Source organism: Pogona vitticeps, chromosome ZW-PAR (genome assembly GCF_051106095.1).
Source record: "Pogona vitticeps strain Pit_001003342236 chromosome ZW-PAR, PviZW2.1, whole genome shotgun sequence".
In the NCBI taxonomy this organism is placed as follows: domain Eukaryota; kingdom Metazoa; phylum Chordata; class Lepidosauria; order Squamata; family Agamidae; genus Pogona; species Pogona vitticeps.
This window is the reverse complement of record NC_135800.1, coordinates 5,114,787-5,135,369: the sequence shown is the minus strand read 5'-3', so window position 1 is coordinate 5,135,369 and position 20,583 is coordinate 5,114,787. Positions and strand designations below refer to the sequence as shown.

General features: G+C 44.6%; 1 protein-coding gene across 3 annotated transcripts in view; it reads right to left on the bottom strand.

Moving 5' to 3' along the window:
• KCNT1 (potassium sodium-activated channel subfamily T member 1) overlaps positions 1–20,583 on the bottom strand; it is a 78,443-nt gene that overhangs the window by 25,129 nt on the left and 32,731 nt on the right. For 2 of the 3 annotated variants that reach the window (XM_020809192.3, XM_020809195.3), the window contains exons 2-15: positions 15,603–15,644; positions 14,308–14,387; positions 11,429–11,525; positions 10,001–10,060; positions 9,282–9,330; positions 8,681–8,740; positions 8,336–8,410; positions 7,729–7,812; positions 7,070–7,164; positions 5,102–5,282; positions 3,004–3,168; positions 1,757–1,893; positions 1,127–1,190; positions 546–654 (exon numbers count right to left, since the gene is read on the bottom strand). In XM_020809192.3, the coding sequence (XP_020664851.3) occupies positions 546–654; positions 1,127–1,190; positions 1,757–1,893; positions 3,004–3,168; positions 5,102–5,282; positions 7,070–7,164; positions 7,729–7,812; positions 8,336–8,410; positions 8,681–8,740; positions 9,282–9,330; positions 10,001–10,060; positions 11,429–11,525; positions 14,308–14,387; positions 15,603–15,644 (1,298 nt within the window). The remainder of the gene's footprint in view (positions 1–545; positions 655–1,126; positions 1,191–1,756; positions 1,894–3,003; positions 3,169–5,101; positions 5,283–7,069; positions 7,165–7,728; positions 7,813–8,335; positions 8,411–8,680; positions 8,741–9,281; positions 9,331–10,000; positions 10,061–11,428; positions 11,526–14,307; positions 14,388–15,602; positions 15,645–20,583) is intronic. The other variant, XM_078382621.1, reaches the window with a different exon arrangement.

The window sequence follows — 20,583 nt, the reverse complement described above, 5'->3', positions numbered from 1 at the left end:
ATCTGTGGATGATGGGTGCTGCAGGCCGACACACTGGGGAGTGGGGAAGATGTAATACAGCAGATGTTGTGGGGCGGGTAGGAGTGAGAGAGAAAAAGGGTGTCTTAAGGAGAAGGCATAGTACAGAGAGAAAGAGAATCGATTAGCTGATATTCATTTAGTTCTTACCACCCTGCTTTCAAACCTTTCCACTGTCAGATTGTGTCTGTGAAAGGTTGCCTCAAGGAAATGGGGCCGCCATCATGTGCTGCCTTGTGGATGATTAGGGTTGTTAATAGCCCAAGGTATATTATACCAGGATTGAATTTAGAAAGGTTTCTGGAACATTTTCACTTCTACCGTTCGAAACCAAGAAAGAAATTATATTCTTTCCTTATAATTTCAGCTAATGTCCAAAGAGGTGAGTTAGAAAGAACGAAAGAACGAACGAAAGAACGAACGAAAGAACGAAAGAACGAAAGAACGAACGAAAGAACGAAAGAACGAACGAACGAACGAACGAAAGAAAGAAAGAAAGAAAGAAAGAAAGAAAGAAAGAACCATACCAGCAAATTTTACGTGAAACTTATTCTCCGGCTTCAAAATCTGAACATAGAGGGGACAATTTGGAGCAAAATCTTTCACCGCCCAAGCCCTCAAGATAGTTTGATGATCCTGCAGAGAGAGAGAGAAAAAAAAAACAGAACAAGGATCAGAAACGTGTTTGGTACTTTTGTAGAAATTGCACCCTCTTTTCTCCAGTCCTGGGGCGTTGGGCTACAAGGCCCATCACCCACAGACAGGCAGTGATAATGGGTGTTGTGGGCCCAGCATGTCTGTGAACTGGAACATCCAAATACTCTGTGTGCATCCGGTATCAAAGCAAAGGACAAAGCCAATGCTGAAATCGTGATGCGAAGCTGGGGAAGCGAAGTGGTCCGAGGAACCCATAACCTATAGGGGGGTGCTCAGAGAGGATCTGAGTGTATGCATGGGTCAGATTTGCCATCTGCAAATTGTTCGGGGGCAAAAATTAGAGAATCGCTGTATTTTAGCTTTATTTCCCAGCAGGTAAAGTTAGTTTCCCAACAGCAGAGGGAAGCCATCTGTAGCCAGAAAGAAGATTTTTCTCCAAATGGCCACTTACCGCGGCTGTGCGATCCACCTCATTCCGGCTGCTCAAGATAAAACAAGCTTCCCCATTGTCCATTCTGGAAAAAAAAGTAGTAAGTTAAATAAATTCAACAGCGACAATTCTGAGATGCTGAGAGTAGTTTTTAAAAAGGGGACTTTTCCAAGCAGCAAACTCTTATCTTTTCCTTTCCTGCTTACAAACAGGAGATTATTGGAGGCGATTCCCAAGTTGGAAGAAAATGACTTAAATGTAATGGTTTTGGGAAACTGGGTTCAGCCTGGAACCCTGCCATGGATGGGTTCCACAAAATTTGGAATAGACTTTATGATTTGGGGACTTTTCTGGTCACCTACGGTGCACAGGTTGATGAAGTTTGACGAGCTTGCTGGCTAACTTCACAAAGAAATGTCCCATCCACGCATTAATATTTCTGACAGCATCTCTGCACAGATGCTCAGCCCAGATATGCGTCTTCAGGACAGAAACCCTTGAGAATCGCTTCCTAGACTTGTAGAGACAAAGAATCCATCTGATCGACCAGATTAATGCTGATCAACAAGAAGGCACAAGAACGGATGTTTCACAAACTTTTGGGAAAGTTGGCGGCCGGGCTGAGCCCACCTCCCTCCTCTTCCGACTCACTTTGCTCTCATGAGGTCCTGGTCTTTCAAGGCAGACCCTTGGAGGTAAATCACCCGCTGAGACCACAATGGGATCTGTAGGACCCGGCGGACCTGAATATCCATCTCGGTTGGACACAGGATCACCACGTAATAATCCTGAAAGAAAAAAAGAAAGTCGTGGAGCAATGCAGCCTTCCTTAAGAGCCACCCTGGGTCAGAGGGGGGAAGGCCTGTCTGTCTGGTCCACCGTTTTGTCCCCGTGGTAACCAACCAGGTACAGTGGTGCCTTGCTAGACGATGATAATCCTTTCCACTGAAATCGCTGTTTAGCGAAATCATCGTCTAGTGAAAAGCATTTCCCCATTGAAATGCATTGGAACCTGTTTAATGCATTCCAATGGGGAAAAATTGTCATTGTCTAGCGAAGATCGGCCATAGGAAAGCCGCTTTGCGAACCACCGATCAGCTGTTTAAATCGCTGTCTTGCGAAGCTTAGGTCCCAAAAACACCTGTTTTGTGAGCACGGAGGAAGCTGTCAAAATCGTTGTCTAGCGAAAATTGGTTTGCGAAGCAGGGACTAAACATTGTCCGGTGAAATTCCCCCATAGGAATCACTGTTTTGCAAATCGCTATAGCGATCACAAAAAGTCAATGTCTAGCAAAAAAAACTGTCATGCAGGGTAACTGTCTAGTGAGGCACCACTGTATTTGGGAGAAGACCACCAGCAGAATATAAACACAACAGCAAAGGTGTGAAGATTTAGGTTTGTGGACTGCATGTCCCACAATTCTTGTAGAGTTGGTGGAAAATTCAGGGCGGAGCGAAACTATACAGAGCCCTAACTCTTTTCTTCAGCTCCTTCCATTCAGAGAGGAGCGTCTGACCATGGCCGGGGAGGTAGCTTTCTGCTTTTGCAGCTGTAAATATCAACAGGGGGGTTGGCACATCTTTCCACCACTACATTTTGGCACTCTCGAAATGTGGATCGAGGTCCCGGTTGGCCTATCCTTAGCAACGGCTTGACCTTGCCCGTCAGCGTTGCTTTGGAGATTGCCGAGGAGAATTCCTACCGAGCCATGAAGCTCACTGGGCGATCCTCGGGGTAATATGTCTCTCTTCGCCTGAACCTACCTTTCAAGACTGTCATGAAGGCCAAGAGGGAACAAAGAAGACCATTATCACTTGCTTTTGAGGTCATCAGAAGAAATGTAAAAGGTAAACATCAACTAGATAAGGAAGTAAAGGCAGATGGAGCCAAGCTTTACCTGTAGCCTAGGGTGCGCGTAGAACTCGTTGAGGAAGTCCATGAGGAGGTCGATCTTGAGGGAGCTGACGCAAAGGACGACGTGCTTCTCCGTCTGCGCCCGGTGGCGGCTGTAGTTCCCGCCCGACTTCTGGCGCTCCATCCACAGGTAGACGAGCTCCTCAAACTGAAGGAGAGAGGGGGGAAAAAGAGGGTCAGGCCGTTCAGTTAGCCACAGAGGACGACATGGACCATCTAGAAATCCACCGACGTCTTGAAATCAAGGAGAAGCAGAATTTGGACTTGGAACAAGGCTGGACACGGAGGTCAATCTTGGAAGACCTTTGCTAGAACAGGGGAGGGGAACCAGGACTACTCAACACCTTGAAATTACCATCCCCCCAAAAAAACTTGAGCTGAACTTCTAGTTACTTCAACTTTTTTTTCTTAGCATCACAGAATCATGAGGTTAGAAGGGACCTCTCACATCACCAAGTCCAACCCCCTGCTCAAGGCAGGGATACGTATCAAAGGATATTTGCCAGGTGGTTGTCTAAATTTCTCATGACGGCCAACGGGCTTGGAGTACTCACCACTTCTTGAGGTCATCGTTGTACTACTCTGACCGTTAGGAAGTCCTGATATTCAGCCGAAATCTAGCTTGAGCCCATTGTTGAGTGTCCTGCAGTCGGGATAGGTCTTCCTATTCCCTCCCCTGCTTTTTAATATTTTTTGTTGGGTCTGTGCAGAAAAAGGGACCACAGACCCATCGAGATATATCTCACGCTTGCCCTGGAGGTTCTCAAAGAGACGTGTTTGGGCCTTTGTACATGGTCACGGATGTCCGCCCGTCATGGCGAACTTTCTTATGCAGAAGCCTGTTTCTCCATGTCCCTTGCTGGCGGTGAAGGAAAGGATAGGAAAAACCTGGGGGCTCAGTTGGAGGCAGAGGGTGTGTCATGTCTGTTCCCTGAGCTAGTGCAGAGTGCTCTTCTTTACTGGAGGGTAAATCACAGCTATTGACTTAAGCATGACAACGTGAAGGAATCCCAGGGAATGGATGGTTTGACCACATTGAATGGACCCTCCACCTCTCTCTCTGGACCAGCCCTACCATTAGGTAAAGTTGTACAGCTGCTTCAGGAAGGCCACGTAATGTACACCACGTGGCCAGCCTCATGCTCCATAAAATAACTGGTTTACCCTATAATGAAACGCATAGCGATGAAACGCATAGCGATGTTACCGCCATGATTAGAAAACAGATACAACGTCCAGATGATTTCCTTTTGCACCCGGAAAGGAGAAGCACCAGCTTGTCATCTTGATTAAGCGCCTAAAAGTTTCAGTTTGGGTTTTCTCTCTCGTTCTTCTTCAAGCATGAAACCAAAACTGGAAAATAAGTTACTTTTTCTTTTCTTTTTTTGCTCCACAATTCCTAGAATCCAGAGTTAGCCTGCTCTCAGAATGGCCAGAATTGTTATTCAAACCTTAGATGTTGTACCTCCGAATTAAACCATCGGAGAGGTCCTGTCAAGTCAGGTGAAAAAGAAAAAGCCCCACAGAGAACCGACGCAGGAGGTGGCGGTGGAATCCGGCTCTGCTTTCGCTTCGGCTGGAGGCATGAAACAGCCACAGCTCAATGATTCTGTGACAGCTACACAGTTGAGTGGAAAATGTTGCATATTCTCAGGCGTATCGGATGGTGAGGAAGTGTGTCTGCTCTGAAAGGTCAGGTTGTATCCAACACAGCACAGCCGAAAATAATGCATCCTCATGAACCCCATCACCTCATAAACCACGCCAAGGAATTCTGTCTAACTAGGAAAGCGGCGCAGTTGATTTATTACTGTTTACACATCTGATCTCCTGGCTGGGCTGCCTTTCCCATATGTTGCCCCCGTGAAATCTTAGTGATGATGAAACCTGAGTGCATCAACACAACCCACAAATGTAAGGCGTCAGATCAAAATGAAACGTTCTCTAACACAGCCCAGCTTCGCGAGATTGTCAACACTTTGAAAAGCATGTTGCATTTTGGGCTGTGATTCAGCAAACTCAGCGCTGTTTCACTTATACCTTATCCGTACCGTTGCAAGCACAGAAGGTTGTGAACTCACCTGTAAGGGCAGAACGACCAGGGCGACGCAGATCATGATCACCACCAGCAGCTGGGACGGCCAGATTTTCGGCGTGACGTCCCCGTAGCCCACCGTCGAGAAGGTGACGATGCAGAAATAAAAAGACTTGAAGAGAGAGAGGTTCTCTCCGGATCTTTCCAAATGCTGGATACCGCACGTTCTGGAAAAAAGAGAGAGAAGCGAGGCAACTGAGGTTACTTCTGGACTACAGTTCCCATCATTCCTCAACACGGACAGCAAGACCTGATGGGAGCTGCAGATCATCTACGTACATCCGAAGAGCTATCTTTTACTCCCTCCCGGTCTATGTCTAATATACCTGATTCGTTGTTTGGATAGACCTTATATATGTACTTACAATGACAATAAATTGATAATTTTTATTTTTGATGCACCAAGGGCAGCTGTTCATAAATGAACTGTAACAGCAGTGTCTTAACACAGCACCATATTTTGAAATGTTGTTCTTACGTGCGATCAAGTTGCCCCCGACTTAGGGTGACCCCGTGAACGAGCCATTTCCAAAATGTCCTGTCCTCAATAGCCCTTCTCAGCTCTTGTAAACACAAACCTGTGGCTTCCTTTAGGGAGCTAATCCATCTCGTGTTATTGGGTGCTCCTCTTTTCCTGCTGCCTTCAACCTTTCCCAGCATTACAGTCTTTTCCAGAGAATCCTGCATTCTCAGGATGCGCTCAAAGCCTCAGCGTCAACACGCTTGCCTCCAGAGAGAGTTCAGGCTTGGATCCACTGGTTTGTCTTTCTAGCAGTCCATCGTACCCGTAAAGCTCTCCTCCAGCACCGCATTTCAAATTAATCTATTTCTTTTTTTCCTGTCCGCTTTCTTTGCCATCCAGCTTTCGAACCCCTACATGGTGATCGGAAAGGCAAGCGTGTGGCGGATCTTGGCCTCGGTCTCCAGCGAGGCCTCCTTACACTTGACGATCTTTTCTATAGTTCCTTCCTTGCTGCCCTTCCGAGTCTTGCAAATAGAACCCCCAAAATACAACAGCAGGTCCCAAGGCCAATGCGGGAATGCTTTCAGAGACTATGAAAGAGCTTCAGATAATGCCAGACCTTATTCAAGAGGCTACCCCGCAAGGCTAGCATAGAAAGCGCGACGCGACTTTGAAAACACACAAAACACACAATGACTCATTTCCTCTTCAAATCACTAATGGAGGCCGGAGCATCGAGAAGCAGCGAAGGTCCGATTCACGTGGGCCCCAAAGATCTACCACCGGGGTTCAAGGCCCCCCCCGCCATTGTTTATGCAGAAAATAAGGCTATAAAAAGCCCGTTCCATTCAGCTGAATTGATGAGAAGAGGCGAGAATATAATGCTAGCTTTTGCAGAGCCAGTGAAAGGATGTTGTTCGTGCCGAACGACAATATATTTATATATCCTCCGGCCAACAGGGGGGATCTGGGACCAATTGTCCCCAAAAATATTCACCAAGCTTTCATCCAATATCTGCTACCCTCAAATACTGAGGATGATGGGTCTCCAGTATGGGAGCCCTCACGAACAGTCACATTTTTGCCAGCAAGACAGAACAGTAAGAGCTCTCCTGCAAGATGATTTGGGACTATACGCTGGAGAACCTTCTGGTTTAAGAGGAGACCAGATGGGAGAGCATCATGGGGGAGTCTTGATGGAGATCCTCATTATCATCATCATCTGAGAAGAGCTGGAAAGGACCCTATGGATCATCCAGTCCAGCCCCTATTAAGGAGGTAACTTGAGCCTATGAAGACTTGTCCTGCACTCCGGGGATGATCCAGAACAGATCCTGTCCTTCCTCTGTAGGACTGCCTTTCAAGTCTTTGAAAAGTGCGGCTTATTCCAAGCTAGAAGGGGTGCTCTCCTACTCAAATACATCTGATCTAACTTATCTCCCTAGCAAACTCCAAAAAAAATTTTTTTTAATTGTCTGAGCCAGAACTTACCCAGTGAAAACAAGGCAAAGGAGGGTGCAGATCAGGATGAGAACCTGGTTGAACATGGCAGATTGGGTCCTTTGAATTGCTCGGTGGAGGTCGTTCTGGGAAGAGAAAGTAAAATCCTCCATATGTAACAGAACGAGAGACTGGAATCCGTAAGGACAGTGCTGATATCTCCCGCATCATCAGGATCTTTGAACTGCAGAGTTGGAAAGGTCCCTATGGATCACCAAGTCCAGCTCCCTCCAGGGAGGCAAAGCGGGGAATCGAACTCCCAACCTCTCTCTCTACAGCCAGAGACCTAACTCACTGAGCTATCTATCAGTCCCATACAATGTATTCGAAGAACCACATCCTCTCATTGCTCACCTTCAGAATCATTTGAGTACATCCGAGAAATTTTAATCTTATGGTCTAGAAACTTGGGCTTTTTAAAAAAAACTAGAGTGCGCTATTGGACTTCCAAAGCATTGTAACACATAATTATTCTACCTGTAGCAAATCTGGGCTTTGGATGAGACCATCAATGCCACGGTGGTCAGGCAAGACTAGATCTCCTCTGGGTCTCCCTCCCTCCCGACCTTGGCTCATCGCAATCCGGGGGACAGAAAAACAGAACAAGAGAAGAACTTTGCACAGTCGTATTTGCCCAGAGAGTAACTCACAATCATGTTTTCCAATGCGTATTTTGCCAGCCAGCAGTTCAAGAAGACAGGGATGAAGAGGTTTCTTAGCGGAGGCCAAAAGATCTAGAAAACAGCCACCGGTTACATGGATGATTTTTTGGGGGGGAGTTTATCTATGTACACACTCACACAAACATAATTGCATTTATATACAATTAGAAACTCATAAATATATACATATATTTACACCAATACAATTGCACAAATAATACAAACATGGATAAATCCATTCCTTCCTTCCTTCCTTCCTTCCTTCCTTCCTTCAATTTCTATACCACCCATCTAGCAACAAAGGCCACTATGGGTGTATTATAATATAAGCATCAGAATAATAACAAAATAATAAACATCTACTAAACATTAGGTCTTAAAAAGGCATCTAGTGATTGATTACATCCACACACACACACACACACAGAGAGAGAGAGAAAATCATCTCTACACATTCCCATCATTGTATGCATCCAGATTTTTGCACACCACATCTTAGAAAGGTGCAAAATTTCACCCATGACAATTGAGCTCACGCACAGAGAAACGCCCACCACAATGACACACTGGCGCACCGTAAGCCACGCAAACTTACTGTGATAATAAAGGGCACAGTGTTGATCATTTCGAGGATGAAGGAGACGCGGAAAATCTGTTCCCAAATGTTTCCCTAAAAATCAGAAAGGAAATTCAAAGCTGCTCTGCGGATGCGCATGGCATCGGTGGCATATTCCTGCACATTAGCCAGTCTTCCCTAGTCTGTGATGCTCCAGTGTGTTGCACTAACATTTCTGTCATCCCTCTAAGGTCCTGGCATTCCCGCCCCTCTTGATGCTGTAATATTTGAGCAATCAAGGTTATGAGTCCTTGAAGACACCACAATCCCTTGGAGGTCAAAGTTCTCCCTTCAACCAGCACTTTCTCCCGCTTTTCTTCTTACCTTGTAGCTGAGATAGATCAGAAGCATCGTCTCCAAGAAGCTAATAATTGCTACGCTGACCTGGAAGCAGAGAAAGAGAAGAAGGAAATCATAGCATTGAAGATAGCAATGACTAGATATCTCCGCCACTTTCTACTCCAGTGGCGGTCACCTTGATGGTCCAGATGAGATCCATCTGCCTTAAGGTATGGATAAACATGAAAACCTAACCTACCTAAGTTCTGTTACAATTTTCACCTTCCTTGAGCCTTTGCAGTTCATTTGACAGATGTACTGGATTATGTACAAAAGTCCAGTTCAGTCACCCATCATCGCCTCGTCCTTCCCGCCCGCTTTAGGTAGACACTACTATTTTTTTTAATTTCAGAAGTTAGATCCATCAGCTTCACGTGGATCTGCCCTCTCTTATTATTTCCACCCCCCAGAAAGTGATTTTAAAAAACAAGGGGGGAAAAAAGAAATGGACTAGGGATGTCACGGGTTCCAGCCAATAGGTGCTGTGCGCGGCAATATCTCCTATGTTTTTGGTTATTTTTAAACAATGCCCTTTTGAAATCTGGGGCTGGAATCATTTGTGGGTTCATGGCTTTGACTCACTTACTTGTATTGCCCATAATGGCTTATTTCGGTCTACCCAGATGATCGGAGCCCTGTAAAACAGATTGGGAGAAGAAACTGAAAGATCTTCATTTGGGAATTAAGTTTCCAAGCTTTGGGAGGAGGTAGGCATAGGAAGGCATGGGTGAAAGAAAGTACAGCTCAGTATGAATACTGATCCCCTATAGAACATAGTCCAGTGACTAACTGTGATTTCCCATATGTTTTTGTGCCTGCTGAAAAAAATGGTTATTTTTTAGTATTGGTTTGTTCCGGGTGGCAGAGTTTAGCCCTGTTGTGCTTCCCAATTTCAGTTGATTTCTAGGGAGAACCTTCTAGGTAGAACTTAAAAACAAACGGAGGCTCCAGAAAAGAATCTCGAGCAGAGATGCAGAGCTCTTCAATACATTTTAAATATTTCTTTAAAAATTTATAAAGAGAAGCTCAAAGGAGTTTTCTCCAAGGAAAAGTGGCTTTCCAAAAGGAAGTTTGAATGCACGTCCCAGTCAACACCAAGCAAGAGAAATGGGGGTGGATTTTTCCCCGCTTGCAAAGGGATGTAATTTTCTAAAGTTTTTTTTTTTTTTTTGGAGGGGGGAGATTTCCAAAATAAAACTCCACTCTGCCCACCTCATGTAACAGCCTGATTCTTGATTTTACAAGTCATATGAACTGACCCACAAAGTGATGGGTATATTTTCATAAAGGCTGACATTCACTCACCAGTTGATTTCTGTTGACGACTGGTTAAAGGTTGAGTAATTGCGTTTCTCACATTCCCAGCTGAACAGAAATGAAAAGACAAGGCATTTTAGGGTGAAAGTCGTGTCTCAATGAAGCTATAGAATGCAATCAATATTTCAGATGTCTCGTTGACTCCGATTAAGCCTGGCAGGCAGCAAAGAAACAGCCTCCATAAACAGCGACACTTTCCATTTTAAGGGTATTTAAAGAGGCTTAATAGAGCCTTTAATCTCATAAAAGATCTAGTTGGACTCACTGCACAACAGCAGTTGTAACAACAGGAAACATGTTTAACTCTTTCTGCAACATATTCCTAATAGACTTGGTAGTGATTATTCTGGAGGGATGTTAAGGGTACATTTACTGTCCTCCTGTGCACCAATAAACACTTTAAAAAGTGTTTATTTAGAAAGGCTTACACATTTGTCATAAATGGCCATTGCTCTTTCTTGTTTCCCTTCCACCAGAAGCAGGAGGCAATAGCCTTGGAACAATGAAGAACAAGAGACACCAATTTTGTCAGGTTCATATGACCTTCAATGAAATTGTTGGGTTGGCCAAGAGGGAGGGTGCAATCCTGCCTGCATCTGCTCAGAAGGAAGCTATCCACTCCTTCACCTCAAGTGTCAAGATGTTTGGGCTAGCTCTCCGCATTAAATGGTAATTTCCACCCTCACCAGGTACAATGTTCTACTTGTTGATTATTTTCTTTTTATTATTATTTATAAAATCCATCCATGCTTATTTAACACCGTGTCACGTGGGTTCAGCTTATAATCATTTGTTAATACAACTGCAATACCTATTAAACTCTTAACTTATACAACGTGCTTCTAATCATTGCTAAAACAAGTCCCATGTTTGATCATATTCTGCATCTTCCTTTCCTTTGATTTTCAGTGTCGGTCTATCCATTTCAGCGCAATCCAGGGGAGCGTTCTACTCGGAGAGCTGTGGATGATGGAAACTGTAGTCCAACATCTCTAGAAGTCATGAGGATGGGGTGGACAAGTTTACAAAAGGAGCCAGTTCACATCTACTGGATAGCTCAGTGGTTTAGGTATCTGCCTGCAGAACCAGAGGTTAGGAGTTTGATTCTCCCACTGTGCCTCTGTCATCATCTACGGTGCACTCCCAGTAGCATGGATCAGTTCTGGTGTTGTGGCATTCCATGGAATTTTCTCTTATGTAGATGGTTTGCTATAGGTCCCAAACCAACTTGTACATATGATGCATCAACACACACCTTTAGCGCAGGGACGAAGAACATGGGACCATCCAGAGGCGGTCAGACCAAATCTCCTAGCATCTTTTGACATGGGCTGCTGGAAGGTGCCATCAGACAACATCTGAGCACAGCGCACACACACCCTCCGCCTCCCTTGTAACAAATACACCATATCTCACCATCCTATCCGTCCCGGGTCGTCGAGTAGAACACGGACAATATAAAGCAGGCAAGTAAGGAGCTTGAGGGAGAAGTTGAAGAGACGTATCCTCAGACCTGGAACAAGCCAGATGGAGCAACATTCATCAAAGCGCTTTGTTAGAAGCAGTCAACTAGATTTCATTGCTCGTCCTAGCTGAAGTAAACTCACTGAACCAACTGCCCTGATGTTAAGTCAAGAGGAAAGCAAGCTGTTGGATGGTGGACCACCTGGCAAGGAGCTTGTTTGAGTATCTCCTTTGTCTATGAACTTACTTTTCCACCCATATCTAAAGCTTGCACGCAGGCTTTAACCTTCATTAGTGCTTTGCTCATGTGCTGTCTTAAAGGATCAGCGCCACTCTCATTAATTAGAGCCCTACTAGGATGAGAACAAGGTTGAAGAACTGATTGTGGTTTTCTTGAGATAACACAGCCTGCACTGAAATTAGTGTGGCTTCATACAGCAAATCCTGGGGAAAGTTTTATCTGTGTGGATTGTGTTAAGCGATGATTCTCCCATGCATTGAAGGATCCAACAGGCTTCTGGATCCCTCCTTCATCTACCAGAAGACACCATGAAGGAAGAAAAAATAATTTCCCACCTTTCCTATTCCCAGTAGCACGAGCCAGAGAGAGGACCTCTTATGGATGATTCAGTGCAAAGATCATCAGAGATCGTGTGATAATAATCAGGGATTCAGGACTTGGGAGAATCAATGTGGTGTCGGGGATAAACTTGGGCTCAGAAGAACTGAGTTCAAATCCTTGTTCAACCATGGAAAATTAATGAGAGATAGAAATGGCAACCCATTCTTCCAGCATCTCACATAGTCCCATCAAGGTCACCGTAAGTGACGCATAACGAGGACAACATGGCATGTCTTAAAGGTTCAGTACGGTATGACTGGTTTTAAGGAGGAATCTTCAACAGGACAAGCTCTAAAGAGATAAGAACGGGAAGCTACTTGTTATAAGCTACAGCAGCCACTCAGACCCACCATCAACTCTGGTTCCATATGTATGCTGGAAATACTTTTAAAACACCTAATAATGCATCCCAACAATATTAGGGGTAAGGATACTGGATCATCTTCCAGCATGATCTATACACTCCTGTTGGCATAGGGCAAATTATGTTTTCCATAAGTAAAAGAATAAATAAAAATGAACAAAAGAACTGATAGTGTCACTGTTACAGTGGACCCTCAACTTACAGATGGCTCGACTTACAGACTTTTCGCGTTACAGACTTCTCTGGCCGCAGAGTTTAGGTTCAACTTGCAGCCAGAGAATCGACCTACAGACTAGGAAAAAAAACCCAAAATGGAACAAAAATTGAACAAAAACGGCCAGTTACGGGATTAATCAGTTTTCAATGCATTGTAGGTCAATGGAGACTCGACCTACAGACTTTTCGACCTGCAGCCACCGTTCCAATACGGATTAATTCCGTAAGTAGAGGGTCCACTGTATTTTGCTCCTCCAAAAGCACATATAAATCTTGTAAAAAACCCTTGGATTTAAAAGGTTCAAAGTTCTCTTTTCAGTTGAAAAACATGGAATGTGGGAAATGTATGTTTCTGGAGAATTCTCAACGTTGTATTTGCTTGTTTTCCATTCCACTGAATTCATACTGTTTATTCCATAGTCAGAAGATACAACAGCCATCAACTGCATCAGGACGTAGGCAACCTGAACCAATGAATTCCATCTTAATTAAATGTTTTTCACTGGTGCTGAGGGACTGTGCTCTAGAGCAGTGGTTCCCAACCTTGGGTCCCCAGATGTTCTTGGACTACAACTCCCAGAAATTCTGGCCAGCGCAGCTAGGGGCGAAGGCTTCCGGGAGTTTTCGTCCAAGAACATCTGGAGACCCAAGGTTGGGAGCCACTGGTCTAGATAATCTACTTCCAAGGTGGCACATTAAAGATCCTAAATAGCTCAAAATCTGGGATCAGAAAGGCTGCAAGCAATATGGAATCAGGGTCTTCAAGGTGACTTCTCGTTAATTCGGAATGAAATGGCAACTGTAAAAAAGAAAAAACGAAGCAGATCTTTCAGTTTATTTAACAACTAGAAAGTCCGCAGGAGAAATGCAGTCATGCTGCTCTAGACGTAGGATGCTAACAAACAGTAGATGGCGGTGCAGCGCTATGCCAGTGCGGCTGGAAAGAAAAACCTCCCTTTCATCCAGTGTGAAAAAGGCTATTTTAGCAAGAAGCATTGATTGCTTAGATTCATAAGCCAAAGAAGCATGTGAAAACGATGATTTCCATTGGCTGTGAGCAACAAGAAAAACATTAAATAAGCGGGTTGGCGTGGTCAATTTGTGCTTGACCGTGGTGAAGCAAGGACCAACAATAGAAACTGAGCAGACTTATGAATACAGCATTTAGCAGTCTCGTCTACTTTTGATTCCTCAGCAACCTTCGTTTACTAATTTTGATTAAAGCTGGCTTTGAGTGTTACTGGGAAATATGATTCAGAACCCTATTGCTCATCATCGCTAAAGCAGATCCATGAATAAACCAATTGTTTATCAGAGTCCATTCTCTGGTTCTCTAAACCAGGTATGGACATAGTATAACACCCACACCAAAATTATTTATACACTTTCCTGTCACATGCAAAATAGTTAGTTAGTTAGTTAGTTAGTTAGTTAGTTAGTTAGTTAGTTAGTTAGTTAGTTAGTTAGTTAGTTAGTTAGTTAGTTAGTTAGTTAGGAAGGAAGGAAGGAAGGAAGGAAGGAAGGAAGGAAGGAAGGAAGGAAGGAAGGAAGGAAGGAAGGAAGGAAGGAAGGAAGGAAGGAAGGAAGGAAGGACCAGCCTGTGTGACACTTGCCAGTGCAAACACTTACTTGATCTTTGGTTTTTGATGAAAAAAAGCTTGAGCCGTTCCTTAAATGTGTTTTCATTCACATAAAACTCCACCTGAACCCTGCCAGGGAATAAAGAAACAAGTGCAGAATTAGAGTCGCAATGCATTGTTGCTGCAAGCAAGATGATGATGATGATGATGATGATGATGATGATGATGATGATGATGATGATGATGATGATGATGAAGGAAGCCTGTGTATGACACTGGTTGTCCTCCCCTGAGGAAGCAGCCTGAACCTCATATTCTGTCAGTCCTCTGCACCCCAAAGAGGACAAGGGGTTGGGGCGTCATCCCCTGAATCTTACGCATCTTGAGAACCATGCAACATCTCCTCGTGAGCCCACCAGTGAACAGACAGGTAGACATTCACGCCGAAAGACGTCCAAAAATTTCCCATCTGCGGGAAGTTACCCAAACTGCACCTCTTAAACAAACATGCAAAACCGAGCGTTATCATCACGCTTTCTAACCCTGGTGGTGCAGTTCCCCCACACAAATACATACGTGGACGTATTTAACATTCTAGTATTTTAGAAATCCATACCTTGAGATCAAATGCTTTTGGAACCTCATAAGTGGAACCGAACCAGATCAGGAACTGAGCCCCATTTCCTGCCCCCCCTCCATCTCCCAGACCATGATATATGCATTTTTTGTTGGCATTGAACATCACCGAAAAGAAAATGCTGTCTTAGCAGCAGGAGAGAGAGCTCAAGAGCCATTCCCGGGAGCCCGGATTTGATTCAATGCTTTTATTTTGATCTTGACTTATTCGGAAGATGGAACACTGTTATCCTTCCTAACTGCGGTGTTTAAAAAAAAAGTCTCGCAAATGAGTTGTACTTGTGCTTCGCTGTACGCATCGGAGACGGAGCTCATTAATTACAATCAAAGGGTAAACAAGCCACGAGAGGAGGAAAATACATCGGCGATGGGTTTTGCATGTAAATAGTGTCCTTTACTGCAATTCATGCCCTCTCCCGGTGTGTATTAAGTTGCACGAAAGCTGTCCTCCCTTTTTCCGGTCTTGTTCCTCACTCGTCAAATCCATTAAGCGACAATATCATTCTGGCTTCACAGCAGACTTTCTTCGACAGCGGATCATTTCCAAACCTCCCTCCTCACCCCCGGAACAGAAAACGCATCAAACGCTTCAACCTTTTCGTTGATAAAGAAGCCCCCGTGACCTCTTGAAATACATCGAAAGAGAAATGGTCCAGAAATGGACCACCAAGGCAATCTTGATGCGCGTGCGGAGTGAAGTGAACTTACTGTGACAAGGAAGAATCCATGCTGAAATCCTCCACATGTGGCCTAAAGACACAGGGTATAAGGAGCATTATCAAGTCAAACACAGAAGAACAGAACATTGAAAAGCCTCACAGACTGCACTGCTAAGACCAAACAAGGGTGGGGAGCATAAAAGTTACTCTCGGAGAAGGTGGAGGATGATGCTACGATGTCACCAGGGCGGTAAATTTGCTGCATGTTGTATCCTGAACTTTACTGGAGCAAAACCTATCCCTGAAGCAGGTTTAGCGCTGTGAATAAGCCGTGCCATTAGCTGTGCGGATTGGGATACAGTGGTGCCTCGCAAGACGATTGCTTCGCATGATGACAAATTTGCTTTACGATGAGGTTTTCAGAGCAATCTTGCGCTTCGTTTCACTATGTTTTCTATGGGCGATTTTCACTTTACGATGTTAGGAACCTTGTCTCGCAAGACGGTTAAATTTTAGGTCCCTGTTTTTCGCTTTACAATGTTTTTGACAGCTTGGTCTTGCTTCGCTATACGAGTCTTTTAATGGTCTTTATTTCGTTAGATGGCTGTCTTCGCCTGGGAACCACATTTCCCTTAATGATGTTTCCTATGGCAAATTTTGCTTTACGATGACAATCCGTTCCCATTGGAATGGATTATCAGGTTTTCAATGCATTTCAGTGAGAAAACGGGTTTCGCAAGACAATGTTTTCGCTTAACAGCGATTTTCACGGAACAAATTAACATTGTCTTGCAAGCCACCACTGTATTCTGATGCAATTAAAAAGTAACTTTTTCTAGCTGTGGAAGAGAGTTTTCTTCAAAGCACCCACGAACACCCTGGGAACCCCTTTCAAGTTGAACCCAATTTTTACGATTTGTAGAAATGACATCAATGGGACCTCAGCGGGTTGACTCAAGTCCCATTGATTTCAATGGGGTTGACTCTAGGCATGGCCGTGTTTCATCGTTTTTGATCCTAATTCAGCTGCACGGGCAACAGAACTGTCTCAATATGCTTTACGAAACATCAATAGGATAATACCATACGCAGCCACCTACCCATACTTTAGTCCCATTGAGTTCACACGGCGATCCTTCATACAATCAGCAAGGATTAAGGCTTATTGAATCCACTGGGATTTTTGAGTAAATGTGGATGCTCTGTAAATCAGTGGTCCTCAACCTTGGGCCTCCAGATGTTCTTGGATTATAACTCCCAGAAGCCTTCACCACCACCTCTGCTGGCCAGGATTTCTGGGAGTTGAAGTCCAAGAACATCTGGAGGCCCAAGGTTGGGGATCACTGCTGCAAATGACTGCATCATTTTAAAAAAAATGTATGTAGGAGAACATCTTAATTTGTTACACCGAATTTCTTGTGTTCTCCATTCTGAACAGACCTTCGTAACCCTCCAAATGTGTTGGGTTAGGCCAGTTGTTCTAACCTTGGGTCCCCAGATGTTCTTGGACTACAGTTCCTAGAAATCCTGGCCAGCCCAGTGGGTGGCAAAGGCTTCTGGGAGTCGAAGTCCAAGAACATCTTTGGAGACCCAAGGTCTAGACTAAGACCACCAATGCCCTGGGAATTACATCAGAGAGGAAGCAGGTTGGAGATGACAGCGCTTAAATCTTCCGTAAAGGGCAGAGGAAGTGAAGGAAGGGTGAAGATGAAGGAAAGAGAGAGGACAAGAATCGATGGTGTTCATGGTAAGAAGTAAATAATGGACATCTCAAAAAAAACAAAAACACATAGACCAAACAATCATAGCCAATGTTGTTTTCCAAATTGTTAAACAGAGGTACTGCATATTTCTGAGAGTGTATATTCAGCGTTCCATGAAGACTGGCTTTTTTTTTTTTTCAGATGAGAGGACATCCCGGAACAGCGGCTGATTCTGGTAGATCGGAGAAAGGATCCTTGGCCCCTTGCCAAGGGCTAGCTTCCTACAAAGCTCATTCTGATCTTGGGTTTCTGGTCCTTCTCTCGTGTTGTTTTAATGGAGAAGCCCAAGACCGGGAACCAAATCCAATCCTCCTGGAGTCCACCCCCCCCTCTCCTCCTCCCTCATTCATTGGACAGCCACGAACCTTCTCCTTGGCCAACCTTCTCTTATTGCCCCATCCTCATGGTGTCACTGGTGGCCCTTGAATGGGAAGCCGTAGCCTCTGGTTGCACGGCTGAATCTGCCTCAAGTCTTGTTCCAAATACCACAGGAGCTCTCCGAAGTCCTGAATCACACATACACATCCAAATAGACCCAGGACTTTGGGTAGTTCCTGCAAAGTTCGGACTGAAACCCAGAGCGGATTCGGATCCACTGGGAAGTTGTTGCGTTGGTCCCTAAGAACAAAGCAAAATCCAAATTCTGCAAGCAGGCATTGTCTCTATTAGGCTCCACCAAAGGGTGCAAGCTTCCAGGTTTTCCACGATTTTCCAAAATTTGAACCCAAGTGTCCTGGGTCCTCGTTCGACACTCTCCCACAACCCCACACTCTCTTTCCTTAGGCTGAATGACTGTCAACAAAAATCACCCAGTCTGGATTTCAGCCACAAGGCGCTGCGTTTTCCTGATTTCCCCCCGAGGAAAGCCAGTGGGGAAGACAGAACCACAGATACATGAATTGTGCGGCCAACGGTGTGATCAGGTGCATGACCAATTCTGTGACCGTTTGTGGAGCAAAAGCTAAACTGGTTTCCATCTTTGTGCTAAATGGGAAAAGATGTAACCGGTTCAGCAGGGGCTCCCAAACTTGGGTCTCCAGATGTTCTCGGACTACAACTCCCAGAAGCCTTCAACTCGAGCTGTGCCGGCCAGGATTTCTGGGAGTTGTAGTCCAAGAACATCTGGGGACCCAAGGTTGGGATCCATGGCAAAGGGCCATCTTGGGACTCAGCCCCAATTCGCTGGGGCTTCTAAAGTGGTGACACAGTTGACTAAGAGATCTAAGCAAGCCACATCGTTGCTAAGTTTTCCTCTCCACCGAGCATTCAAACCGCACCGTGTCCAGTTCTCAAAACGTAATTCAGGCCCTGCATCAGCCACAGGGGATTCCCTCCCAGCGCAAGGAGCTGAATGAAGATTTAAAAAGCTACTGACAGATCCAGAGCGATTATGCAAGTTTCAGAGGGTGGGAGAAAAAAAATGGAGTGTCAAATAATTTGGGGGAAAAGGGACCACATTGCACAGTGCCTCTGTGACGGCAAGAAAGGAAGAATAAGGGAAAGAGGAGTAGAGAAGCAAAACATCCAATTACTTCTCCCTCTCCTTGTTTCCCAGCTAAGATTCCATTTGGAGACTGGCAGAATGCCCGGGTCTCTCCACCCTGCATAATGCCAAGCAGGAAGAAGCACGGCTAAGATTGTGGGGCATTTTGTTGACAAAAAGAAACAGGATGGCAATAAAGTCGTAGTGATGAGTTTGCACAAAGGATGGGATTTTTTATTTAAAAATTCTTTGGATTATCCATCCCATAATTCCCCCTTCTGGGAGCTACCTGAGCAACACGCACTTTACAGACACCTAAATTTGGCTCGCCTGGGGGGGAAAGGCTTAAATTGTGAAGCTTTGAGGCTTAGCTAGGCCTAGCTTCCTGTCCAGAAAAAAAAAGTTCCCAGCTGGCACTGGGGCAGGAACAGGAAGCTTAGGCAGAGCTGGGCCTAGCTATACCTCAAAGCCTTCCCAAGGGATGAGGCTGTTGCCAGTAGTTGGAGATTCCCAATCATTAGAGTACCTCTGAGGGTTTTCACGAGTCGCGCACAATGAAAACCGATTTCGTTTGAGTCGTGTGAACCCCAGAATCGAAGGAGGAGGTCTCTAATTAGTGTCAGTCTCTTCCTGGGAGAGGCATGATCAATTTACGCAACAGGATTCTGGTCACACTGTATCTGCATTGTCTTCCTTGTTACTATAACATGTTCTTCTTCTACTATTGCTACTGGTGGTTCTGAGATGATTAAAATGACCTGGTGGCTTTCCAGGAAATGTGTTTTTTAAAAAAATGAAAAAGGTCAGTCCCTAGCTATTACACACAATGATAAATCTCTGTGTGGTTGTGTTGTGTTTATCAAAGCATTAAATGGATACCAGACCCTGAGGGCAGAATCTGAGCACAATCTCTTTGGCAAACAGACGCATGGGTAGCAAAGCATTACTTTTACTCCCGATTCTATTACTAACAGAAATGAGCAGCTGTAATCGGGACGCTAAGAGCCATCCGCAAAGAACGATCTATTATCTGAACCAACCCGAACTTCTAAAAACTGTCTCTGTTTTAGGGGTTTTTTTTCCTTAAAGGAAAAAGGATTTCCCACCAAATCTGAAAATAACAGTTTTTGCAAGTGTATTGCGAACAGAGAACTGTGCAAGATAAATCAGAGTCACTTCCTCTTTTTTTCCAAAAGGCAATGGCCACAAACACAGGCTTCTCTTTCCTTTCTTTAATATTTCTTTTACATTATGTTATTTATTGCCATATGATCTTTTTTAAACATGGCGTTGTTCCTCTCTACAGCCCTGGCTATCAGCCCGTCCTCACCTATCACTGTGCAATACACTTCAAATACACTGAGATCGAACTGGGAGTAAGGGTGCAATCCTGTCAGACATAGCCCTTAACCTCGGAGTAATCGCTGTTGAAATCCATGGGTCTTCCTTCTCATGAAATCAGCAATGGACTTAATTGAAGGGGTCTCTGTGGGATTTTGGATTCAAAGCATGGCCCTCCTTTCCTGGATTTCAGGGAGAAAAGTGTGGGAAACTACACCACTAATAGATGGGATATATTATAACAAGGTACGATAGGATCTTACGCATACTTGCTGGCGCATGTTTCTATAACAGAGGTGGAGGTACCAAGTTCGGTAAATAAATAAAGAACATATTTCAGTTTCCTTCCATCTGACTTGTGAAGATGTTTGCATATCTCTGGGGGGTTCTATCAAAGAATGAACCACACAAAAGTCTCCTCCATCTGGATCTGCCAAATTCAG